Raw genomic sequence first — 27,512 nt, 5'->3', positions numbered from 1 at the left:
GATAAAAGCATCGTTTCATTCTGTCTGATCGACATTCCAAATGTCAACAGCCGGATTGTTTTGTTGCACACCATTTGAACACGCCAATACCTCTGTTGCTTCAGAAATAAAAACAAGTCTGAACGGGATTTTAAAGCTGAAGAGATATTGCTTCCGACGGTAGAAACTATAACAAAGAATTTCTGAAAAAAAATACAACCCCCCCCTCCCCCCTCCCCAAACTCCCAAGGTTTTACTGGGAGCAGTGCCCGGACTATAAACTAAAGTTGAAGGGTGCTCCCATTTCATGAGACAAGTTGGGTGTTCACGTAATTGCTTTGTCTATACAATATGGACAAGTACGTATAGGGGTGGGGTGGGGTGGGGTATGATGTAATGTAATTGTGATAATGTATGGGGGTTATGATGTAATGTATATATGTATGATGATGTATTCTGTGTCGATTGTGAATGTATGGTGGGGTGGGGTGGGGTGGGGGCGGGGGGTTAGATGTAATTAATGTACGATGATGTACTTGGTGTTTGATAGTGTATGATTGTTTGTTAGTTGTAGATAATAGTACGATGTTTGATGTTGTAATGTTTGTGCGTGTGTTATAATGCAATATGTTATGATGTAATGTATGATGATGTATTCGGTGCATGATAGTGGATGTATGCTTGTTAGTTGTAGATCTAGTACGATGTTTGAGGTTGTAATGTTTGTGCGGGTGTTATAATGCAATATGTAGCCGTATGATGGTTCCAGTGTGTGAGTTGTACATGGCCGGGTGCTAGAGTGCCGCATGAATGAGTAAGTGCATGTGGAGCTGTATGGCTGGGTGAATTGTGGGTTGCGTACGTCCGAGGGGCACATGTAGCCTGTGTGTCTGAAGTAGTGGGTATGTTGCGTAAGGGTGTGCTGATATTGAACTTCAGTTGTGTTTTGTAAATGTCTATGTATCAGTGTATTATGTCTTGCCACACACATGCCAAATTTCCTTGTATTGATGAGGACAATAAAACTTCTTGTATCTTGTATCTTGTAAAAGGGGGAAGAAAACTGGATTGCGAAAAAAATGCCTGTAGGTTACTTCCCGTAAACTGGACTAAACCTGAAAAAGCCCACCAAAGATAGGCTATAGCCGGTTTTCTTGTGTGATGTCATAAGTATAATTATTATCGAATGTGATATTAATTTCCTTGTCGTCTGTTATTTTTAATCTGATGCAGATCGAAAATCAAGGAAGGAAAACGCGAACGCAGGGGGCGCATCAACGAAGCATGATGCACAGAATAAGAAGACAGCCAATGAGATATTACACCAACACCGTTAAAGTTTCGCGAGTATTTCCAACCTTCGACGGCGAAACCGACGACAGTATCAACACCACAGAAATGAACCAACTACAAGGGAAAACCCACAGATCGGATAGACAACAACAGAGTAAAACCCGCATAACAGAAAGACGACAGAGTAAAACCCGCTCAACAAAACAAGAGAGACAGCATGAGACAAACCGCCCGGGGCAACGAAAAAGATACCACAGCGACATGAGTTCTGATGACAACTTAGAGGAAAACAGAATAGAACGAAGGAAGAAACAGAAGAGAGACTACGCGAGACGCAAAACTCAGCGCACCAACAGAGATCTTGACTGCCTGGCATCGGTGAGTAGGTCTTTATTTCTTTATTTTTTAATATACCTTTTTTTTCTTCTATTTCTTATTCTACTGTCACCCGGGTTTGGGCGTGCGGGAGTATAACGAAGTTGTGGGCTCCAATAACTTCAAAGCCTACAGACTTTGTAAGATTTATGAAACAGAGTATGAACTCGCACCAATACCACCACATACATTATCTCCTCACTTGCTCATTGAAGGATGACTTGTGCCATAATGTATGGATGGGTCCATTGTTTCAGAACTGTGAACGACTAAAAGATGAAAACAACGATATGAAGCAGCAGATCAGAGATCTCCAGACCTGGGTGAAGTTTGCCGAGAGCTTCCTCACGCTGTGTCGTCATCTGCATTTACGTTACCCTGCTCCACAACCACAGCCAGCGGGAATTCTCGGACACTCCATGACGTCAGAAGCTGGAGTGACGTCGTCTTTATTACCCACTTGTGATGTCGGGCTTTCTGTTCATATTGCTTCCCGCACAAATGACAGTGTCGCTTGGAATGCTACAGGTAAGCGCAACAAATTCCTTCCAGTGTAACAGCAACAACAAAAAAAGCATACACATCAATGTCTAAACACCGGAAGCCGTTAGACACAGTGTCATTATTATGTGACCTTCTTCGAAAATGTTCTAATAACAAAACAATTCCTAATGACACATTGATGATTTTGCAGGAGGCCAAGTCCCGAACACCAATAACCTGATTCAGCAAATGGACCCGGACTGCATGCTACAACATATTTGGAAGATTTCTCACACTCCGACCACCGGGAACTTGCCCACACAAGATCCAACATTTTCTGCTGATTCTGACAGCATAGGCATAAACGAAAGCCAAGTCCCGAACGCCAGTAACCTGGTTCGAACAATGGATTCGGACCGGCAACTGGAAAATGTTTGGCAGCCTACTCATACTCCGATTGCCGGGCCCTTGCCCACACCAGATCCAGCATTTCCTGTCAATGCTAACAGCATGGACATGAACGAAAACCAAGTCCCGCACGCCAGCAACCTAGTTCGAACAATGGACTCGGACCGGCAACTGGAAAATGTTTGGCAGCCTAAACACATTACGACCAACGGGTCCTTGCTCACACCAGATCCAATATTTCCTGTCGATGCTGAAGAAATGGATCTCTTCGACGACCACGTTGTGCAAGACCTCCTTTTGGTTGTTCAACAGGACTTTGATATGCAGACCGCGCTGGAAGAACTGTCACAGTCTTTGCCTCTCCCAGTGGAGGCGAGGTACGGGCTGAGTTTGAAGTCTAATTGAGCAAACCGATCAGAGCTATCGGAAATCAAGCAGTATTGTCATAGAGGCTCACTCCTTCCCGCGTGAACAATCGGGTAAACCATCTCGGATGTGTTCAAAAAGTCCCTGCACATGAAAATATACCCAAAATAACAGCCTAGCTGTTCTTGTGTGCAGCAGGGTCATAATTGTTTGATGAATTTAGTTTCGAACCACTGGTGTTTGTTTCTTAACGTGAACTGTGTTATAAAACTGATTTCATTTTCCACGCCGGCATTTTTTTCAGTGAATTGTGTTAAAACTAGGTTAATCTCCACATTGCAACGGACAAGTCTGAAGAAAGGTGCGTTTTCATGAGTCTTTTCTCGTGAACCATGAGATGATACTTCTCCTTCGTTTACTGTTGGAGACAACAGCAAGCGAAACCCCTTAATCTTACACCCGTGACTAAAGCACTTTTATCCATTCTTCTGACTGCTGCAAAGACGTGAATCCCATAAGCTTACAGTGCAAGTGCATGCAAGCAAGCGCATCAGAATCAGCATTATAATCAATTGAATGTTTTGTGCATGTGTTCATTTTGCACATGCAAGTACCACTGATGTTGTTGTACACAGCATTGTACGTAGGCGATGTAGGTGGAGACAGGGTATGGTGGGAAGCGGGAGGGGAGTAGGGGTGGTGAGGTTCAAAGCGTCAAGAAGTTGTTGCTTGCACTCGATCTTGATCATGCTTTTGAAAAAGTTTTTTTTTAATTCTTTTTTGTTGTTTTTACAGATTGGTAGACTGGTAGAAGTGTTGGTGCTGAAAGTTCCACTGCAGACAATAGTATTTCCCCGCTTTTGCAGTTATTACAGTATTCAGCTTCTACAAATAATGTACACTAGTTAGAATAAGATATTAGTGTTTCGCGGGCGTTTGGCTCAAGCGCCGATGAAGTTGTCACTTCGCTCCGGACTGTTATGTCATGGAGACCTTTTGCAAAATGTGTACAAGTGTCTGAGTGTTGTGTTTGAAACAAGACTCAGCAATGGCTCTTTTTCAACATGAGCAACACACCGTGACAATATTTAGTTCATACAAGCGAAGGAATGTTTGGAGAAAAAACATGCGTGCACACAATTTCAATCTAACCTGTGCTGTTGCAGATATTTCTGGGACGAGGGGTGCTGGTAAAAAAAATTGGGGTATAAAAAAAAAGTACTTTCGTCGATCACGAAAAAGTTTTGAGCAAAAGGGGAAACAGCTTTGAGTACCTTGACAAAGATCAACGATTTTCTTATACTGCTTGTGTTGTGTTGTTGTTACTATACTGTGATATTATTGTTGTAGATGATGATGTAAATGTCGTAGTCTTTATATTCATTGTTGTTGAGATTTTGTCTGGTAAAGATAGATATGTATATAATGAGCTGAGACCAAAGAACAATTTACAGTGAACTGTCAAAAATTAATTCAGTGCTACTGATCCATTGTCGATGTGGTCGCAGACCATTCCGTGGCTAGTACTGGAACAGTGTCGCCCCGTTTAAAACCAAAATGAATGCATCCGCCAGCATATCAGTTAAGCTCATTTTTAGTAGGCTGAACGAACTAAGACAGACGATACAATGTGACTGTGGAGTGAACTGCTAGCATAACAGGTACGTGGACTGAGGCTTCGGAGGCGTTGTTAATGTTCCTCCACCAGTGCAAGCAGAAGCTGTTCGACAGGTTGTGTCAACTTTTCACTGTAATATGGTTCGTACGCCGGATGCCTGTCTAACCATGTGCCACAAGAGAGGGGTGTACGAGCACATACATTGTAAAAGTTGTACAAGTCATATTACTGTGAAACAGTTAACGCACTGTAGTAACGCATACGCCGGAAACCCTCGTCACTTGAACGTTCTCCTTTATTCAAACAACTTTGCATGCATTAATAATTTACAATGATTCGTCTCTGAGACCGATTTAAGTCTAAATTACTGTACTTATGAGGTTGACATAGTTTTTGTGGTACGGAAACTAATAACATTTCAACATTTTACAAACCACAACACAAAACCAAATAGTTGAAGAAGACAAAATGGCGATTTGCCCAACGGTGTGTTGTTGTTGACAGTGCTTTCTTTATTCATCGCTCAATATTTACAAAACCATGAATCAATTTACGCATCAAAGAAGCACAACAACTTATACTTGCAAGTGTGCTTTTACACAAAGCATTTTTAAGTGACGGAGTATCTAAAGGGCTTTGCAACGTTTAATTGTCAGTCAGCTTTATCATTATACCCCTTGGGACAACCGAGCCAGTACATTTCCACAACCCTGACATCAGACAAAATTAATGACTGATAATTATTTGGCATGTTCTTTTGCAAAATCGGACCTCTGCTGAACGATGTCAGTACTTCTAATTAGTGGTATGTAAAACCAATCAAAGCTAATCATTTGATATGAATAAAATAACTTAAAACTTGACTTAAACGCCAATACCTTTATCCAAACATTATTAAACCAACAGTCCTTAGTTTTTGTTAATGTTGTTTTGTTTCTTTAAACATATTTGCATTTGAGTTCTACAGCCCTGCTTTGTGTACCACTAGTCCCGTAATAGCAGTATTTGGCATGTATCATGGTTCGCTCCAGGGTATGGAAGCAGTCTGTTGTTTTAACTTTACGTCATCAAATCGGAATCCGCCACGACAGCTATTTTCCTTCGCACGCTAATGACGTCAAGGCGCCAGCTGTGACTTGTCATGTGTGTATCTCGTGGGTGAAAACAATGGATTGTTTCCAATGTTCTCATTAAAACTACTATTCACGTCTTTCGACCAAAATTGCTGTTTACTATTTTGCATTGGAATAAGTGTCGTTGTTGCTGTACACAAACGAAATGGCTGTGCATTGTTTACCATTTAAATGAATATTCCTTTTACGATCGATTGAAATCGATGTTCACTTCTTATAGTTGAACTGACTGTTCTGTTTACAATATGTACATTTTGTAGCATTCAATTTAATGTACCTACAAAATTACGACTCAAATCGGTGGCCACTCGTTACCATTGAATTCAATGTTAATTTTGCTATAAAAATGAATCTCTATTCTTGACCATTAAATAAATGTTTCTTTTACTACTGAAATCAATGTACATCGCTTACCATTGAAATGAGTGATTAATGATTACTATAGCCATGACGGTGGAACGTGAGAAAATCAAATTTTGTTTTCAAGAGGTCGCTCGCCATTTATTGTCAAAAAAGTCTAGTGGCCACTTTATGTACTCGTTTGGACTTTGAAAAACAGTTACATGTCAATTTTTTTTTTTTTTAACATATTAAAATACATTCATTATCTAATACTGGTTTTAGCTCCAAGTATGAACGAGAGTACCTCGTGTATGTGCGTGTGTCTGTGAATCTATATGTTTACACAGTCGTAGTCCTCCATCGGTCTATGGACACCTTCTGAAAGGTTCTTCAATCAGGAGGATCCTGGCAAGCTCGCCACAACTGTCAGTGAATTATTATGTTTGCATAGTCGTAGTCCTGCATCGGACTTTCGTGCACGCGGGTTGCATCATACACACACTCAGTTACACATGTCTACACACTGCAGGCACGCACTGTCGCACACAGACACACTGGGCGATGACGTCACGCACCCATATGCGCCCAGAACACTTTGGTTAACAAATAAAACTTCGAGAATTTCGCTATTGAATCAAAGAACAAAAGGCAACAACAAAATCACTGGTATAAAAGAAAATCACAAGATATTGGACTCACTGATATATCTAATTTCAGCACAAGTGAAACTCAAAGATCGAAAGAGCGGAATAACTAGAAACCAATAAAAACCTCACTACCCTGTTTACACCAAGAATACTCCTTTGCAACATTTCCCTATTGTTTTTACACACACTTTCTACCTAGACTTACAAATGATTACACACTTTATCCGTTCAACCATTCACCCCAAAGCAAAAACACATCCACGTGCCATGTTTTCCTATCGATCTCTGCTTCCTGCAGAAAAACACATCCAGCATGCTCATTTGAGCGGTAGGGGTGACAGCTTCATACATTCATATAAAACATTACTACTGCTAGCTCAGACAATAAAAGGTAAACATACCTATGCAAATGTAGGAATGTGTAATCACACGAGAACAAATCAAAAGGAAAACAGTATACAGTCTCGCAACACGTCTAATTGCCATAACTTCTCCAAACTACTAATCATCTAAATACCACAACATAACAAAATCGTTACTGATCTCAATGAAAATAATCATACATTACTCTGTTTAACTGTTACTATACTGGTCTCCTGAACACCATACAAATTCCTTGACAGCGTGCATGTAAGAAAGAGAGACAAGACAAGACAAGACAAGACAAGACAAGACAAGACAAGACATTTTTCAAAAAGGGTAATGGCATGAGTAAACAGTTGCTTTTTACATTTAGTCATGTTTTGACAAAATGTTTTAACATAGAGGGGGAATCAAGATGAGGGTCGTGGTGTATGTATGTATGTATGTATGTATGTATGTATGTATGTATGTGTGTGTGTGTGTGTGTGTGTGTGTGTGTGTGTGTGTGTGTGTGTGTGTGTGTGTGTGTGTGTGTGTGTGTGTGTACAGCGATTCAGAGAAAACTACTGGACCGATCTTCATGACACTTTACATGAGAGTTCCTGAGTATAATATCCCCACCGATGATTTTCAGTTTTTGGATAAATATCTTTGATGACGTCATATCTGGATTTTTGTGAAAGTTGAGGCAGCACTGTCGCGCTCTCCATTTTCAACCAAATTGGTTGAAATTTTGGTCAAGTAATCTTCGACAAAGCCCAGACTTTGGTATTGCATTTCAGCTTGGAGGCTTAAAAATTGATTGATGAGTTTGCTCAATAAAGTTGTCGTTAAAATCGATTTTACGTAAACAGATTTAAAATTGATTGCATTGTATTCCTCATCTTCTCCTGAATTCAAAAATATATAGATATGTTATGTTTACTCTAAAAATGTGCTCAGAATAGAGAAAATAGGTTCAGTAAGTACTACGGACGCGTGCTTCGCGGCAGCGAGCGTGACCCATCTCGGTCTTCGGTATGGTTAGCCGAGACTATCTGAATGTAGTCTCGGCGATGAGTGGTTTGTGGTGTTAATCTTGACTAAATGTCTTTATATCGCTTCACGCAACTTGTTAAATATCCATCCCTCGCACATGAGAGGGACTTATCTAAAGATATGTTATATCAATGTTAAACAAACAAACAAAAAAACAAACAAACAAACCAAAAAGGGAGAAAAAATTAAAAATCATTGTTATTATTAAATGTATAAGGAAAATAGTTTCGGACAAGAAAAAACACCGACAATGTCACACAAAAATACTCTGTGAATTGACGGATAGATCTGAAGGAACAACAACGTTGCAAGTAATAACCGTTCAGCGCATTAAAATTAGATACACCATAAAATTGAAGATAAATAACGACATTTATCTGCTGACAATTGGGAAAGGTTGAACAAAACAAGTTATTTGAAGTATTAATACGTTCAGGCTAATTGAGAAGGTCGGCGAAGTGAAAAGGAAATGTGTCATGAATAGAAAATGAAAAATGTCTGCATTCAATATTTCTTTAAATTGATGGTATGTATGAGAACGCTTGGAAGTGAATTCTAGAGATAAAAGAGAGAGAGAGAGAGAGAGAGAGAGAGAGAGAGAGAGAGAGAGAGAGAGAGAGAGAGAGAGAGAGAGAGAGAGAGAGAGAGAGAGAGAGAGACATTAACAGAGAGGGTGGATTGGTGAGTAACTTGAAGATGATTAAAGGATTTCACAATGATATCAACAACTCATTATACCTGCGTCGTGATACTCATAGCCTAGGGATGAGATTCAAACAGCAACATTATCAGAATATGAAGCACATACGATCTAAGCTAGATCAAAACATCCCTTAAAACAATCACATCTTCTCGACCTTAGGAGTAGGCGAGTACGTTAATGACCAACACCAACAACAAGAATAAGAACAACTCACGGGCATGTAAGAAATGACAGTAAATTGAACGAGTACATTTAACTTTGTGCACCAAAAGCACCACAAAACTAAGCAAACAATGAAACAATTACTTTGCTCATTTGTAAGCCTACCAAAAGAATTCTTTTAATTTTTGTTAACAAGTTGCAAATTTTTATTGTTTACATCACAGTTTCATTCCGTCTTCAACTTAGTTGCTGTTGCTGCTGGTCTTGTCGTAGGTTTCGTCGTTTTCCTCGGAGTTGTTGTTGTTAGCGTTATCTTGCCTATCATGGGTTGACGGGCTCTTCGTTGTTTTCTTCCAGTGCTGAATCAACCACAGCTTTGCTCTGTCAAAAGGCAGGAATAAAAGGCATACATAAAATTGAGTGCAAGACCGATAGATAAGGGGAACAGGAATCTGGATCATACAATCTAAGGAACACAACCATACCACTCTCGTGTGGGTCCCATTTAAAGGCGCTGTCCTTCCCGATTTGCCTTACTATCTTTGATCTGACTTTTACATGTAATAAAACTAAGTCTTCATGGTCACTTGGGCACATACCAAAATTCAATATCCTGGGTACTTTCCGTAAACAATTTGATTTTGTAATGAAATAATTCTTCTCTTGATGGATGCTAATGGATGTATGAATCAAAACACAAGAAAGGTCAGTTGTTGGAACGTTGTTATTGATTTGTTTTTGTTGTTGTTGTTTTTGGATTTGATGGATGTATGTTTACTGATTAAATGCCCCACAAAGATGTGCATGGCCAACTCAACAACAACAATCTTCACTTGTGCCAATCTGTAAAATTAATTCATTAACAAGAAAACAAAATGCTTTAAACGACTCTTCCTCATCATGTCCCATTACACTCACTAAATTATAGTGGGACGTATTTCTTTGATAGGTCAGTGGATATTGTTCGTAGTGGTATACCTTCTCAAACAAACATGTTTATGCTGTCGTCTTGAAATTCGACGAAAACCAGCCAAATTTGTGTTATGTCTGACGATTATGAAATGAAACCTACAAGTGTGTGAAATTTGGTGGCTTAAGCTTCAACCATATGAGAGAAATCCTCAATGTTAAGTTTTTTTTATGAACCGAACATGACCCCGCTCTGACCCATTATTTGACGAGGGTCAACCAAACTGGGATAATGTCGGGAGATCACCCAACTCTAGAAGCATGCACATTTCAATGCTCAAGACTGTTTTCGTTCAATCACCTTACCCAGTTGTAAAAAGCAGCAACGCCGATGCTAAGGGAGCGAACTTCCTCTGCCGTAATCTTAGCAAGCAGAGCAGCCGCGCTTTCAAGTCGCTTCGGGTCCACGTCCTTGGTTGCGTCATAGCTTTGAATACGATAGAGGATGTTCTGTTTTCCATGACTGCGCAGCAGACTTTGGACAACGTTCCATTTCTAAAACGGACGAAATAAGTCACATGACAAACCACAACGTATTTGAACTGCTGCAGGAAGGATTAGGTGTATCTTTATGGCATGATTCTTAAATTGAGAAACACAGTGGAATTATGATTTCGGATTCGGACAGAGACTCAGAAACAAACACACAGACAAAGACATTCAGACAGACAGACAGACAACAGAAACACACACACACACACACACACACACACACACACACACACATACACACACACACACACAACCACACACACACACACACACACACACACACAGACACACATATATACATCCCCCAACCCTCATTCCTGACATTTGAGGTCATCTCATATACCTTCTTCAGCTTTTTGTCATTTTCCCCCAGCAAAACGAATGTGGCCACGACAGTATCACGCACGCCCGGATGTGGGTGGTTGTAGCTTTGAACTTCGCTGACCTGTGACCCGCTAAGCTCTTTGACCTCGTGACGTACGCTTGCCAGGCGACGCAAGCGTCGTAGTGTGTCTTGTGCCTGCTGGAAGACGTCTGACTGGTGTATATAGTAGGCCACCGCTGACGCATTGGCTTCGTTCAGAGTAGCTTCGATCTTGTCGATATTCTTGCTTGCAACGGCATTCTTGATGGCTGGATATTAAAAGACGAATGCGTATTGTCATTAGCAGGTATTTACAGGGCTGGCTCTGGGGAGAGTTCATAGGTTCCAGAAAAGGTACCTTTTTTCTCAAGGAGAGAACCAGAAATCCCCTTTTAAAATGCTGAAATTCAACAGCATCTTTCAACAGCAAATACACCCCCCAGTGAAGCAACATACCGTCAGTATCCTAAAAAAAATGAGCAAGCCCTTGTTCTGAACATGCCCTCATCCAGAACTCACTGCTAGTTCCGGTGTAACACGAGAAAATTACTCCCACGAGATTTTTACTCCGGAGTAAACATTTTGTACGAAAAAGTTACTCCCTTTACGAAAAAAGCACTCCCCCATTGCACGAGAAAATTACTCCCCAAGACAGGTGAGTTCCGAGTAAACATTTCGTACAAAAATGTTACTCCCCTGACGAATAAATAACGAATAAATTACTTCAGCCCAACAGGAGCAATTTAACTTCCCATGCCAGGTGTACGAAATTTTTACTCCCTTGTCCCCTGTATTAGTCTTGGTGGTGGAAGGGGTGGAAGGACGGTAGCGCGACATTCGTGTGCGCAGGATCACTTATTGGCATTATCCCTTCGCCCACATCCCATTTTTGCGTACGAGATTTTTACTGGAAGTAAAAATAAATGGGGAGTAAAAAATTCGTGGAGGGAGTAATTTTTTCGTGCCTTGGGGAGTTCTTTTCTCGTACGAAAAGTGTACTCGGAGTAAGAATTTCGTACGAAATATTTACTCCGGAGTAAATTTTTCGTGGAGTAGAAATTTCGTGTTACACCGGGACGTCCCATCAGGCAAGGTTTTAAGACATTTAAATCACAGACGGTAAAAGAATCTGACTTTTAGGCAACCTCCTACGTATACGGACATGCATTCAAACCAAATCTTGTGATAATTCAGCTACGCCTGCGGAACTCGACTGATACCAACCAGTGGTGTGGAGGCTTTTCAGCTTGGTGTAGGCCTGGCTGAGGATGTCACTGTCACTGTTCGCGTCACTGCCGGCATGGAACTGCCGTACAGCACTCTCCAGGCGATCGATGTCGTCGTCTTTCAGCGCGGCGGAAAGTTCGTCGGAAACCTGCCACAACATATGATCTCAGCCTTCTTTTTACATTTAGTCAAGTTTTGACTAAATGTTTTAACATAGACGGGGAACCGAGACGAGGGTCGTGGTGTATGTATGTGCGTGTGTGTGTGTGTGTGTGTGTGTGTGTGTGTGTGTGTGTGTGTGTGTGTGTGTGTGTGTGTGTGTGTGTGTGTGTGTGTGTAGATCGATTCCGAAGAAACTACTAGGCCGATCTTCATGAAACTTTACATACACATTCTTTTAGATAATATCCCCAGACCATTTTTTCTTTTTTTGGATTAATATCTGATGACGTCATATCCGGCTTTTAGTGAAATTTGAGGCGGCACTGTCACGCCCTCATTTTTTAACCAAATTGATTGAAATTTCAGTTAAGCTAACTTCGACAAAGGCCGGACTTTGGTATTGCATTTCAGCTTGGAGGCGTACAAATTAATTAATGAGTTTGGTCATTAAAAATCTGAAAATTGTAATTAAAATTCATTGTTTAGATATCGATCCAAAATAATGTCATCTTATTCTTCATCATTTTCTGATTCCAAAATCATATAAATATGTTATATTCGGATTAAAAACAAGCCCTGAAAATTAAGAATATGAAAATAATAATTACAATTAAATTTTGATTATAGATTTAAAAACAATTTCAGCTTACTGCTTATCGGTTCCTGATTCCAAAAATATATAGATATGTTATGTTTGGATTAAAAACAAGCTCAGAAAGTTAAAAAGACTAAAGATACAGAAAAGCGTGCTATCCTTCTCAGCGCAACCACTACCGCGCAATACTGCATGGCTAGTCAATTTCACTGCCTTTTCCCCGAGCGGGGGACTGACAATGCTATATGGTCCTGGTGGGTTAAGTGGGGAGATTTTTCCGATCTCCCGGGTCAACTTATGTGCAGACCTGCTAGTGGCTTATCCCCCTTCGTGTGCACACGCAAGCACAAGACCAAGTGCGCACGGAAAAAATCCTGTAATCCATGTCAGAGTTCGGTAGGTTATAGACACACTCAAATACCCAGCATGCTTCTCCCGGAATCGGCTTATGGCTGCCCGAATGGCGGGTTAAAAACGGTCATACACGTAAACATCCACTCGCGCAAAAACAGTGAACGTGGGAGTTTCAGCCCATAAACAAAGAAAAAGAAGAAGAAGAAGAAGTTGGCTTATATCGGACAAATCTCCTTCGCCATCAGACGCAGTCGCGATTCGAACTCCGAACCTTCAAGATTAAAGGCCGACGCCTTTATCATTAGGCGACTTTAACTGATTATCTGAATATTCAAATGAGATGCACACGAAACCCTTTGGGTGCTGCTTCTCCAGTTTTGTTGTTATAAACTCTAATTCTCAAGGTGTTTAAAAAAATTCATCACATCAAATGAATCTATCACGACTAGAAGAGGGAAAATCGATATGAACAACTATTTTGCTCGAATGGGCACCATACAAGTAATGCTCGCGTTCCTCTTCGATAGATTCCTAGCTCATTGAAACACCATCCTTATATCTGTCTGCATGTCCATCTGTCTGCCCATCTGTCTGCCCGTCCGTCATTCAATCTGCCTCCCATGTTTGTCCACTGAATAAGAAAACTACAGACAGACACTTCAAAATCAATTTGCCCAAATTTGTAAAAACGAAATTGAGGGGTATGGGTTGGTGCTGTACGTTGGTGGGGTATTTCTCACCTGCTTTGCTTGACCTTTGTCCGAATACACAAGTTGTTTGTCGGGTGTGAGCAGGTAGTTGAGTACGTTCATGAAGTCGGCCTCACTGTCCTTTGTCTTTGCATTGACCTGGAGGGTAAACTCAGGGTTTTGTGCGTGGTACGGCACTTTCACCTGCAACATCAGTTGAGCCGTTATACCGTTAAAACAATAATTTCAAACCTGTGGAGACTGAGGAAAATAAATAGCACTGACATGTGTATAAATAAAGCCAGTTTTGAATATTGAATCTCCAACATCCGATTTATTTTGTGCAAACAATTGTTACACAAATACAGTGTTGTTCCAAGGCCTCAGTAAATTACGCATACTTTTTTGATTAGAAGTATTATCATGACCCGAGAGCGGTCGAATGTCCGATAAGCTTTGCCACATGGGACGTCTTTTGACACAACAATTTGTTTTGTGGTTGGGACATTTTGACCGATATACATTTAAAAACGAGGTCTAACTTACCTATTGTTATTTTCTGTGTCTGGGAAGAACACTGACAATGACAGGGTGACAAGGACAGCTAGAGGCAGAAGGTGTAAGTAGAGGTTTTCCGGAAATATTTCTTTAGGGATTTTCAAGCGTTGTGAAAGAGGTGCGGCCCGCTATAGAGTGACAAACAGGAAACACATGGTCGTGGTGGTTAAGACAACGACCGCAACGAATAACTAACTCCGACGTGTATATTATTCAGAATCCGCTCAATATGACCCCATTCCTTTCGAAAATACACAAATCGGATTTATGCTTTGTTGCGGCCGGCAATTATCGCTTGCTCGGGGCGCAGCTCTTCCACTACTCTTGCAAATTCTGACAGAGTTATTGCGAACATTTACACGTATCGTACCGTAACGGTCACGGTGTTCCCATCCTCTTCCTGAGTGACACGGCTTTCCAGCTCCTGACTTTGAAGGAACCTGTGCACGAGACGGGCCTGGACGTCCAGTGGCTGCGACGTGCGGAACTTGAAGCGGACCTTTTCGCCTTCTCTGGCCACCACCAGCCCTTCTTCGCGCGATGCGTTCACCAGCCCAGAGTCAACCGCCTCCTGGCTGAAACCAAATCCCTTCTCCGGAATGTCAGGAAAAGGCTTCTGCTTTCCGATCTTACCAGTGCATTTCAGACCCATGTCACAAAGGTTGTTCATGTCGTTGTCAAACATGCGTATTTCGTAGATGCCTACAACAGGAAGGCGTATCGCAAAGGACTGAGTTGTCATCGTTTTCTCGGTGATGACGTAGTTTGTCAACTGGAGGTCCTTTGGGAGATTGCCCTTGGACTTCTCTTCGTTGAAGAACAGCTGGTACTTTATTCCTCGACTCTTCTCCGGCATCTGCATCATGAAGCAAAATGCAAGTGTACGTGTTACACGAAATGGATTTCTGATACCATTAACGCATGTGCCGACACCACCACTTTCATTTGGGAGCTGTGCTTGCTTGTTAATACTGCATGTCAGCAGGCAAATTCTCATTGTTTTTTCTTCTTTCCTTATGCACAACTAAAACCCCCTGTGGCAATAACTATTGCTGTTCGGAAGGGATCATATAAACTTAAATCCAAAATCAGATAGACTGCCAACGTTCCAAAATTCAGAATAAAAAAACAACAAGATGATGTTTTGATGTTTACTGAAAAAGATAATATATTAGATGTGTTGCTAGCCGTGGATTTGAAAAAGCGTTGCACAGTGTGTCCTGGCCCTTTTTACAAAAGGCATTAGATTTTTTCAATTTTCGAAATGATGTATAACAGTGGGTAAAGGTTTTCTCCACGACATACGGACATGTGTTACAGTAAATGGCCAATATTTTGCATGGTTTAATATAAGAAGAGGCGTCCGACAAGGTGATAACCTCTCGCCATATTTTTTATTTAATATGTTCTGAGATATTCTCACTCATGTTACGTAATAATCCGGTGATAAAAGGATTGAAATTAAAAAACGAGAAAGTGCTATTGTCTCAGTTTGCGGACGATACAACTCTTATTTGGATGGTTGTACAAAATCATTTGTTGAATGTATTTAAACAAAACAGAGATTGTCTAAATACTCTGGATTAAAGATAGATAATGAAAAAACAGAAATTGTCTGGATCACATGAAAGATATAAGAGGGATATGAATTTTGTTGGGGGGACCCTGGGATTAGTTTTGGGGGGGTCACATTTTCCACAAACACCAGCAACATTTCTGGGATTAATTATGAAGCAAAAATAAAAGAGATTAAAAGAATGTTAAACGATTGCAGTCGAAGACAGTTAACTCCATTCGATCGAAATGTAATTTTGAAAATCATTGGTTAATTTATTGACTGCACTTCCAGACCCACCCAAAATGTTTACGAGAAGTTAATGCAGCTTTTTTTTCCCTTCCTGTGCAATGGTACACGTGAAAACATTCCTGGGAATGTAGTTTGCAGACCTTATTGCCATGGTGGTTTGAATATGATTGATATGTATTCCTTTGTGGCATAGTTAAAGATAAATTGGATTCGCAGGTTTAAGATGTTGGAATTTGATGTAAAAAATATTCTTTTTTGATATAATACCTGAAATGGAAGATATAGTTAAAGTGGTAGCTGAGTATGTAAATGTGTTAATCACACCAAAGATTTCAATCGCTGCGAGATCGCATCCATGCGTTCAACTTTATAATGCTTTCCTTTGTCACACTCTGCAGTTGCCCCTGTGGTGTAAAGGATATATTAAACGTGGCACAACAAACCCAGCGGTCATGGGTTCGATCTTCACATTGGTCTTTCATTTTTTTTTTAATGTTCATGCTTTTTTTCTCCACTGTTTTTTTTGTGTGAAAATATTGTTGGAGTGCCGGCCATTATCAGTTGGCAGGTTTTTGGTTGTGCCTAAAAGGAATATATTTGTTCAGTCTCCGTCTTGATGGGAACGGGTACAAGGTTGTCTGAGTGGGAGATTCTTTTGCCATCCTACATTCTTTCTTTCTTTATTTGCTGTTTAACGTCGTTTTTAACCGTTCAAGGTTATATCGCGACGGGGAAAGGGGGGGGGGTGGAATGGGATAGAGCCACTTGTTAATTGTTTCTTGTTCACAAAAGCACTAATCAAAAAATTGCTCTAGGGGCTTGCAACGTAGTACAATATATGACCTTACTGGGAGAATGCAAGTTTCCAGTACAAAGGACTTAACATTTCTTACATACTGCTTGACAAAAATCTGTACAACCATTGACTATATTCTATACAAGAAACACTTAACAAGGGTAAAAGGAGAAACAGAATCCGTTAGTCGCCTCTTACGACATGCTGGGGAGCATCGGGTAAATTGTTCCCCCTAACCCGCGGGGGGGTTGACATCCTACATATACCTGTCAAAAAACCCCAGTAAACTGTATGATGAGAGTGCGAACTTTGGCTATTTTAACTGTTTAATAATTATTCATTTGATAATTTTAATAATCGATTTATTCACATGGGGGGGTACTTGTTGTGCTGACTTCTGAACAGGTATTTATACGCTCAGGACGATACATTTTGACACTTACTATGGATATGATTCAAAAGTAATGTGACATATTCATTCTTTCGATTTAGGATTTTTTCTGCCCCTACCTCCACAAAACAACTAATTACTTAAAAATAAAAAACCACCACTCTCAGGACGAACATTCATTGTATCCGAGAGTAGAAAGAATACCGTTTCCTAAAATTGCAATTACTTTTTTGACAATAATAGGCAAGCCAACTAAACAAAACAACATGTGCTAGGTAGATAATTGATTTGACTTTATCCTCGTATGTAAAACTTGCCAAGTTTTGCCAATTATGATTTTTACAGCAATTTTTAATTGGTCCCTTCTGTTTTTGACACGTCGAATTTGCGTTTGCCTAGATTACTTATTTACCTTGTCAAAGGTGATGCGGCATCTACCGCCCGCAGCTTCTTCAAAGAGCTTGTGCTTATCCGCAAGGTGCCAGGATGAGTGAAGATACGCCTCATAAAACTTGGGTGTAGTCATGAACGCTTCCAGGGACCATGGTTCGGGGATAAGCTGCCATGCGTTGTCCTTGAGTGGAAAGTTGTTGTGGATAGATAGTTCTGGGTCCATCAAAAAGCTGTCTTCGTCTGGCGAAAACTGTTTGAGGACGACGCCCACAAACAAAGACCTGTGAGACAGACATTTCAACGGTTTATCGGTTTCAAATACGCTTTATGCAATAGCCGTGAAAATAACGGTTCTTCGATTGTTCTTAAAATCAATGTACTAATGCTGCTACTGTAAGGAGAGTGAATTAAAAGAAACAACGGCATTTAACAGGCAAGTGCAAATTATATAACTCTCAAAAGAATTCAAGGGCCACTTTGAAATTCATGCAACGATAAGTATGCTCAAGCTCCAAAGTTAAGCAGATTTTTGTTGACGCTTTTTAAATTTTTTAAAACAATGCAATAATTACCTTTGTTTAATAACTAAGCTTCATCAATATTATATATCCAAAGCGCATCTGTCTGGCTTTCCGTGAGAACATATTCACAATCTTCACGTATAAAACGAGGCGTGAGCACAGCTTAGTCTAGCCAAGGGGTCACTGTACTCGTTTTGGTAATTAATGTTTGTCATCATTTTCACATGTTTTCATTGATAAGCAGCTGGAAAACAAAAAAAACAATGTTCATATGGGACGAATCGAGGTAGTGAATGTGTTTGAGCTTTCAGGCGAAACGTGGATTGTGAAAGTAAAAGCCGAACAGGCTGTTTGTTTGATGTGTGGAACCATCGCGGCTTTGGATTTATGTTTCCAAGGACACAAATTGCAAAAATTCACTATCAAAGACCCAGTCAATGTTGAAATTACTACGGCGACTCATAGTCAATTTGCAACTTATCTCTGTAATCGCAAAATTCAAAGTGAAAAGTCTCGGCCTTGGTCAATAAATATGAAACAAAAGACGATATGCTCCCCCTCGGACAACAAAGCACCAAACATCGTTTTTGTCATCATTTTGGTAGTGAGAAAATAAGTGCAAAATCCACACAGGGAGCCATGCTTTGAAACACGAGTTCCGTTTTGATAACTCATGGTTTGGGGCCCCAGCACGTTGTTGCAATCAAAGCTGGCGTGTGAAAGTACCTTTCTGTGTTTTGAGTTCATAAAATGTTGAGATAAATATGTCAGGTTTGAGGATGCACAGTTCTGTATGTTCCTCTCAGTATTTCTTATTTGCGCTTTGTTTATTGATACAACGTCTTGTGCACTGGTTAAGATGTGTGTACGTGTGTCAGGGGTCAATTGGTTTGACTTGAATTTGACGTTCGTGTTTCTCCGAACGTCTGTGTATCGAAACACAGATACACGCACTCCATGACTTTGTAAGAAGACAAAACATATCGCTAGGTTTCATTTGTTTGTGATGAATTTATGACCTTTCATGAAGTAGTTTTGTTTTTTGTTTACTTGTGCCAGTTTGCCAGTTCGTTTTTGGAACTTTGCAAAGCAGTGTCGTGTCGTCCGTTTAGGTCTGGGGAAACGCCAATGAAAAGAGCCGAAGAATCCCCGAGCGTTTCTATTGGGTTTGCTTTTGATTATCCATGTAAAACCTGCTTCCTGCAACTATGGTAACCGGGGATTTATTGCATGGGGAACATGAGATTTATTTCCCAGGTGTTTGTGAATGAAAACTCGTGAAAATGATGACAAAATTGGATTATCAATGACGAGCACCTTGTTCGTTCGGGGTTCCCGCTGTCCTCAATCAATGTCCACCCATCAGATCCAATACATCGAACATAGGCATCTGAAGTCTGCACGAGGCTCCATGACCCCTCAACGTGCACAGCGTTCCAGATGTCGTCGCCGAAAGAAGTTCTGGATTTAAACTTCCCGTGCAGCACAACACAAGGCAGATTAGCTGACCTGCAGGGGGAAGATTTTAACCGTTATTCATTGTTATATGTAAGCACCCCTTACGACCTTCTCCTTCTTGCTTCCCTCTTCTTCTTTATTATCACCAGCGTTTCGAGCAAAAATAACACAAACTGGCAGTTGCTGATTCATCTTCACAGTTTGCTTGAAATCTGCTCATTCGTTGTCATTCAAAAAGCTATTCCTGTCTCGATTCGTGCTGAAAGGCTATAGTTGTGTTTGCAGTTCGCTTTCATTGGACGTAAGACAACAATAACGATAACGATGTTTAACTGATGAGACTAGACGATGTCTGGTCGACAATGAGAGAATTGGCAAATTATACGACTTATTTCCAATATGCTGACTGTTAGATAATGATAAAGACATGTTGAGGAAATAGATATCAACATGGGCCGGCAAATTCAACATCACACAGTCAGTAAAACTGCATTTGACGTAAACTGAGTTATCCAAATGTATGTGATTCTTACATTTTGTTTACCATGTAGGCCTAATGTTTAAGCGAGCTGATCACAACATGGTATTTTGAGAAGGCATTATGCCTGTATTTCCGGCCCCGACCGAAACCCTAAACACCAACACACACCCGCACACAACTACACACACACAAACATACACATACACACACACACTAACACACACACTTACACACATACCCACACACACTAACACACACATTTACACACACACACACACACACACACACACACACACACACACACATACACACACACAAACTCACACACACACACACACACACACACACACACACACACATACACACACACTTACAAACACACATTCACACACACAAACACACACACATACGCACGCACGCACGCACGCACGCACGCACACACAAACACATACACACACACACACACACATGGTAAAGCAGTACATTCAGTATTATTCTGTTGTTGGGTTTTACGTGGTTTCGTGCATTTTCTTTCATTATTAACAGCTATTGTGTTTTCAGCGTAGCAATAGGGTCCGATATTTAGACGAGACAAGTATAATGCGACGAGTCGAAGACGAGTCGCATTATACTTGTTCGAGTCTAAATATCGGACCCTATTGCTACGCTGAAAACATAATAGCGATTATATATAGCTGTTGTGACCTTGATTTGTTGTTCCAAACTTACAAAATAACAGTTTTTGCGTCGATGCGTTCATCTCAGGTTTTGATAGCAGACAAACTTCTCAGTTACGCGCATCATGTTCGCGCAGACATGCACACCGCTACACGCTTTCTGACTTTGGAAGAAAAACTGACTCCAAGTGCATTCGATTTCACAACACAGTTGTTGAAACAGCTTTTTAAGTTGTCAGTGTATGCTGTTGTCGATAGAAACATCGCCGCGTGGTACAGATGTGTAAACCGGAACCATGCGTCGGCCATTTTTCTCAATATGCTTTTGGATATTGAGAAAAATGGCCGACTTCGGCAGCAATATGCTTTGATGATCGGGAGAGACCATCCAATCACAGCCCCCGAATTCCCCCACGTGTTCATCAGAATAGCTATATAGTGTTATAACATGGGGAATCTTAAATCTTTCTATTCTTATCAAAAGCGTAGGATAAAGATCGATAGCTAATTATTACCTGCAGAGGTGTGCAAAAAACTTTGCTAATGCTAGAAAGCTGAAATTGCCGGTCAGCTCCTTGAGAAGCACATGCGGCGAAGAATCAGGCGCTTCCAAGCGATAGTGAATTCCATAGGGGTACAGTAACTTTCTGGTACCGGCCCACATGAAGAGAGCCCTAACTTTCTGTATGTCGTTTGTCAGACCCTTGAAGAGATAGTTATGTAGTCCTTCCCAGGTCATTGCAATGTCGTCAGGCGCCTGTGCAAAATAATGTAAACCAAATGCCGTATGCATGAAAATATATTGGAGTGTTAATAGCTTCCCACTTCCCACTGTATGAAGACCTAAACTTAAAAGGGGGTGATTTACTTTGATGATCACAAGCAAGTTAAGGGAGTACATCGTTCTTTCGTGTGTGATAAATTAGTCCCATAACCATGATTGGCTGTAGGGGAACGAGATGTTAGAGTTCTCAACCTCTCTAGGGCCATCCTTAATTAGGGCGGTGTTAACCCGTGATTTGTAAAAATGTAAAAAAATTTACAAATCACGGGGCGCGCCCCGCGATTTGTAAAAACATTTGTGACCCTACACCACGGAATGAGTAGCATGTCACCTTTGCATGATTTTCATATTTTTACATTTTCCTAAAGAGTTTTTTATGCTCTATCCAGAGCGAACACTGTTTGAGTTATAAGCCTGTGATTAAGGTGATCCTCACACTGTTACCAGACACTCCCCGGACTTATATTAAGCCTAGCGCAGAACCGCGCGAGGTGACATGCGACTCATTTCGTGGTGGAGGGTCACATTTTTACAAATCGCGGGGCGCGCCTCGCGATTTGTAAAAATGCTTTTACAAATCGCGGGGCGCGCCCCGTGATTTGTAAATTTTTTTACAAATCACGTTTTTGCGCCCGATATTTTTTTGTCATCTCCAAAGTCAAGGGACAAAAACGAAATCCCTTGACTTTTGGGGTAGCGCGACTCTGTTAATTTCATTACTAGGATGTCCCATCGTTGGGAAATTCCGGTCGCTTCCTCCCAGTGGAAAGCTAGCAGTGACAGAGTCGCACTACCCCAAAGTCAAGGGATCTATTAGTCCCGTTTCGCCGTTATCCCATTTCACCCCCATCCCATTTCGCGACATTTCACAGGCCAAGTGACATTTTACCACCATAATTATCATGTACCATTAGCTCCACATCCAATTTTGGCGCAATACCGTTTCGCCGTTAGCCCATTTCGCCCCCATCCCATTTTTGCGACATTTTACAGGCCAAGTGTCATTTTACCACCATGTCATACCACAAGCGCCACATTCCATTTTGTCGCCATGCCGTTTTGCCGTCATCCCATTTCGCCGCCATCCCTATTTCGCGACATTTTGGATTGTGGCAAAAATGGGATTTCGCGTAAACGGAATGTCTTCCTAGTTGAATAACGCAGTATAGTAGTATAGTGAGGCTTGGCAAGAAGAATAAATAAACAAAATAATGGGATGGCGGCCAATGGAATGGTGTCAAAATGGGATGTCGCGCTATTGTTATGACACGGTAGTAAAATGACGCTTGGCTTGTGAAATCTCGCGACAATGGGATGGGGGCAAAATGGAATGGCGGTGAAACGGCATGGCGGCCAAATGAGATATGGTGTCAAAATGGGATGTCGCGCTATTGTTATGACATGTTAGTAAAATGACGCTTGGCTTGTAAAATGTCGCGAAAATGGGATGGGGCAAAAAATGGGACGGCGGCAAAATGGGATTGCACCAAAATGGGATGTGGATCTAAAACCACCCCCACCACTCAACGTAGAGGCTCTAAAAAAGAAAAATTAATAATAATAAAAGGCATGCATTACTTTGTGGAATGCGATATTTTTACATTTTTACATTTTTACATATCGCGGTTTTAGGTTCGACGTGATTTACAAATCACGGGTTAACAGGTGTGCATCTCCTTTCCCTCGCTGCTTCTGCCTTCCGCGGCCATGAAGAGGGTGGGGTACCCAGTTGCAGCTGGGTTGACTGGAAAAAAGCGAGTATTTGTTTCAAACCTAGATCGCCAGCGTGAGAGGCAAGCACTCTAAACACCATAACACTCTGGCTCTGCTTGTATGATAACAAACCCAAAGGAATCAGTTTTTCCAACAGTGAAGTAAGGGTGAAACAAAATCCTGTGGTACATCATCAAAAAATGGTCTTCGTCGGCCTTAAAGATCCGAGTGAAGACGTTCATAAGTCACATGAAAGATCTGCTAATAGTGACTGTCTAATGCCGAAATGTTGACAGTCTTGATTTGGGTTATTATCATAATAATATGTTTTTAATAATGTGTTTCAAAGAGTCCACAAATACAACTTGAATACTGTGCACCCCCAACGTCTGTACAACAGCAATCAAACATTCATGGATGTTATTTGTCTGCAAAGAAATCGACTTTTAAGATTTAAGCTGCAATGGAAGACTTGTACTCTTATACTCTTGCTCTGTGCTTAACATTTCTATTGAAATCGCATGACGTTTGGTCAAAACAGTTTATTTGGAGCCGTACCAGATCACTGCAACTTCAAAGGTAAGCAAAAACGAAATCCCCCCCCCCCCCCCCCCCCTAACAAAAGGAAAGACAAGATGGGAACAAATTCCCTGATCTTGGCTCAGTTACATACAATAAAGGGGCTTTTCTCTCGTCAGTCTGACGCCCGGTGCATTTGCACTGCATGGTTGAGAACCACAAAATACCACCTTTATAAAATCATATAACACACCGACAGGGCTCAATAGTCTCCCAACGTCATTTACTTGTTGACAAAGTGGTAAACGTCTGCCTTCGCCTGTCGATGCATTGTGCACTAACACACAAGTATTGACATTAAAGATATAGCAGTGGAGAAGTCACGTTGCAGAAGTTTTCTGCGCAATGCAACCTTGAGATATTTACTGTTTTATAATTTAAATCCACCTGCCATGCTAAAATCAAACATGCTCCGTAACTATTCTGATAAAATAGATAAATGTAATGTAATTGTTATGCAAGCTCTTTTGTGTTCAGTTTCTGTTCATCGAGTTATTTGTTCTGGGCTGGCAATCGTCCACTATGCTAGTGACTATGACTGCGAGTCAGTTGACAATAATGGCTAAGATTTACTTTGCAAACAGGTCAGTTGCATGCACACAGCAGTCTTATGGAAAAGCCTTTCCCAAGGAAGATGTGCAACGTGTAAATTCTTGTGTAGACAAATCCTCAGATGCTGAGGGTGAACGCATACGTGTGTGTGTGTGTGTGTGTGTGTGTGTGTGTGTGTGTGTGTGTGTGTGTGTGTGTGTGTGTGTGTGGTGTGTGTGTGTGTGTGTGCGTGTGTGTGTGTGTGCGTGTCTGTGCGCGCGTTTGTGTCTGTGCCTGCTCTTGTCAGTGTGAATGTTTCTTTAAGCCTCCGTGTGTGTCTCTCTGTCAATAAGCAATCTTTCTCACAAGAATTAAAAATAACAAAGGTGTTTTTATGGAACGTTAGGTGTAGACAAAACGAACTAATTATTTCACTAAAAGTCATATATCAACAACTAAAGGGATGACTCTTATGGTATGTTGTTCATGATTACATTTTAGATACACCTAACTTTCCTGTTTAAATAAAAACCCTAATGTCTTACAGCTATTGCTCGTTGGTCAATGTAGTCAAAGTCTTTTGCTTGGAAGATGTCAGACTTCTTGTTCAATGGAGGAGTCGGGGGTGGATACCCGTCCACGTAATCGGGTACATCATCAAGTGTCTGCAAATAAAAGTGGTATTTGTGAGCCTGAAAATTGTCACTTGTCTGCATGTATGTATGTATGTATGTATGTATGTATGTATGTATGTATGCATGTATGTATGGGGCGATTTATATAGCGCTTGACGTTCTCTAAGCGCTTTACATATTAATTTCTGCCGTGTGAGGTGGAATGTTTTACCCAATATATCACGCATTCACATCGACCAGTAAATCGCAAGCCAATTATGGCGAATATTTACTTTTCACGGCCTATTATTCCAAGTCACACGGGTATTTGGTGGACATGTGTATCTATGCCTCTACAATTTTGCCAGGAAAGACCCTTTTGTCAATCGTGGGATCTTTAACGTGCACACCCCCAATGTAGTGTACACGAAGGGACCTCGTCTCATCCGAAAGACTAGCACTTCAACCCACCACCTAGGTTAGGAAAGGGGGAAGAAAATTGCTAACGCCCTGACCCAGGGTCAAACTCGCAACCTCTCGCTTCCGAGACAAGTGCGTTTATCACTCGGCCACCCAGTCCACTCGGCCACCCAGTCACTCGGCCACCCAGTCCACTCGGCCACCCAGTCACTCGGCCACCCAGTCCACTCGGCCACCCAGTCACTCGGCCACCCAGTCCACTCGGCCACCCAGTCACTCGGCCACCCAGTCCACTCGGCCACCCAGTCACTCGGCCACCCAGTCCACTCGGCCACCCAGTCCACCCAGTCCACCCAGTCCACCCAGTCCATTCTGCAGATCAAAGGATAAGGGAACTACGTCAAAATTGTTAAATCTTCTTGTACAACCTCATTCCAATTTTCAGTGTTATGGTTGTAGTTGTTGTTGTTGTTGTTGTTGTTGTTGTTGTTGTTGTTGTTGTTGTTGTTGTTGTTGTTGTTGTTGTTGGTGGTGTTGTTTCTGTTGTTGACAATCATGATGACGAAGAGGGTGTTGCGATGAAGAAAAAATAAATCCAGGAGAAAAAAGGTACAAAGAGGAAAGTTTCCAGCGCGTACAAAATAGAAGATAGAGCGTGATTCATAGTTAATTTGACAGTGCATCTGACTAGTAGTTCGTCAATAACATATATTAAAAGTACGCAATTTAAAGGTAGTGAGGTTACGTAGGCTTACATGAATATGAACACCGATTTTAATTATCATAATTGACCAACTTAACTAATACGTTTGTATATAGATACCCTTTACCAAAATATCAACACGTCTGCAAATATCAGGTAATGCATTTGTTGTTGTCAGGTGATCATCTACATAGGGCAATGTATCAAATAATGATCAATAGTTTTGATTAAATAGCCACACGCGCACTGTGAATTTTCCTTCAAGTGATGTTTGGACAAATCAAAATTCAGCTTCTCTTCCTGTCTACATTATATCAGTTTGTGGTTTTGATCTTGTCAGGCAAGTTGTGCCATAGGACAGTGGTTGATGGTTTGAAAGATCTGCTTAATTATTTAGTTCTGTGTTCGGGGACCCTTTTTTTCCAATGGGCTCGGGCTTTCTTTAAGCAGGCACGCACGCACGCACGCACGCACGCACGCACACACACACAAACAAATACACACACACACACGTACACACACACACACACACACACACACACACACAAACACATATGTTTCCATTATTTAAAGTACATATTTCTGATGTTTCAAATACATGAACAACATGAAAAGGGTCGGTGATCTTAAATACACAAAAGTATTAAAGCATAGGTTGTCAATAACAGCAACGGTAAAAAGTGAAATAATTCCCTACCTTGACTCTTCGCCAACGTTCGTCCATGACGGTTGTATAACTGCCAATAACACAGCACTGTTGCCCAATGTCAACACACTTTTGTCTGTGTGTATGCGTTCGATCATTGATCACCTTCCTTATCTCCACACTAAGATATCAACAAGGAACTACATTGATTTGTTGTTGAGCAGGCCTTTTTTGTTCGCAGGGGCGGATCAGTTCATTTTATGGGGGGGGTTTCCAAAAGTATATTGTGAAGATATGGGTGTGAAGGCGCGAAGCGCCGAGCCGACGGCGCGAAGCGCCTAGCTTGCTAGGGGGGTCCGGAAAATTTTGAAAAAAAGGATGCAAAATGGTGCAAGCTGGTGCATTCTGAGGATGATCATTACCAGTTCCAGGCAGCAGATTTTGTCACTGATTAATACCCACAAAATTGAAACTCAACCCAAAAAAACACACAAAAATATTTTTATTTTTTGGCTGGGGGGGGGTTTCCGGAAACCCCAGAAACCCCCCCCTCGTCCGCCCCTGGTTCGTGTATTTAGACAGCACTACTTTCACATTTTGTGAAGGCTTTGAACGTGTGTTTTCATCGCAATCTGACCCAAATTCTGTATTCATGACTTTGGAATGTTGGAATTCTGC

The 27,512-nt window shown here is 41.2% G+C and overlaps 2 protein-coding genes across 3 annotated transcripts; one reads left to right on the top strand and one right to left on the bottom strand.

Annotated features, from left to right (window-relative positions):
- The first annotated feature begins 1,218 nt into the window (after positions 1–1,218).
- On the top strand, positions 1,219–6,477 carry LOC138960011 (uncharacterized). The gene is made up of 3 exons (XM_070331730.1): positions 1,219–1,650; positions 1,905–2,175; positions 2,342–6,477. Exons 1-3 carry the CDS (start codon positions 1,264–1,266, stop codon positions 2,941–2,943), a joined length of 1,260 nt encoding a protein of 419 aa, XP_070187831.1. The 5' UTR covers positions 1,219–1,263; the 3' UTR covers positions 2,944–6,477.
- Positions 6,478–6,604: 127 nt separating this feature from the next.
- Positions 6,605–27,012, bottom strand: LOC138960010 (hillarin-like). Of its 2 annotated transcripts, XM_070331729.1 has the most exons (12): positions 26,886–27,012; positions 25,600–25,857; positions 24,997–25,116; positions 21,360–21,601; positions 19,546–19,737; positions 17,727–17,988; positions 14,691–15,176; positions 13,814–13,966; positions 11,960–12,110; positions 10,715–11,004; positions 10,186–10,374; positions 6,605–9,291 (listed from the first exon to the last, which is right to left on the bottom strand). In XM_070331729.1, the coding sequence occupies exons 4-12, from the start codon at positions 21,581–21,583 to the stop codon at positions 9,232–9,234; spliced, it is 2,007 nt and encodes a 668-aa protein (XP_070187830.1). In that variant the 5' UTR covers positions 21,584–21,601; positions 24,997–25,116; positions 25,600–25,857; positions 26,886–27,012; the 3' UTR covers positions 6,605–9,231. The 2 variants fall into 2 exon arrangements, with proteins under 2 accessions (XP_070187830.1, XP_070187829.1); XM_070331728.1 differs by lacking the exon at positions 25,600–25,857 and having other exon boundaries at positions 26,886–27,000.
- Positions 27,013–27,512: the final 500 nt, after the last annotated feature.

This window comes from Littorina saxatilis, linkage group LG2 (genome assembly GCF_037325665.1).
Source record: "Littorina saxatilis isolate snail1 linkage group LG2, US_GU_Lsax_2.0, whole genome shotgun sequence".
NCBI classification, from domain to species: Eukaryota; Metazoa; Mollusca; class Gastropoda; order Littorinimorpha; family Littorinidae; genus Littorina; species Littorina saxatilis.
The sequence above is the reverse complement of the archived record's forward strand: the minus strand, read 5'-3'. Positions and strand labels throughout refer to the sequence as shown.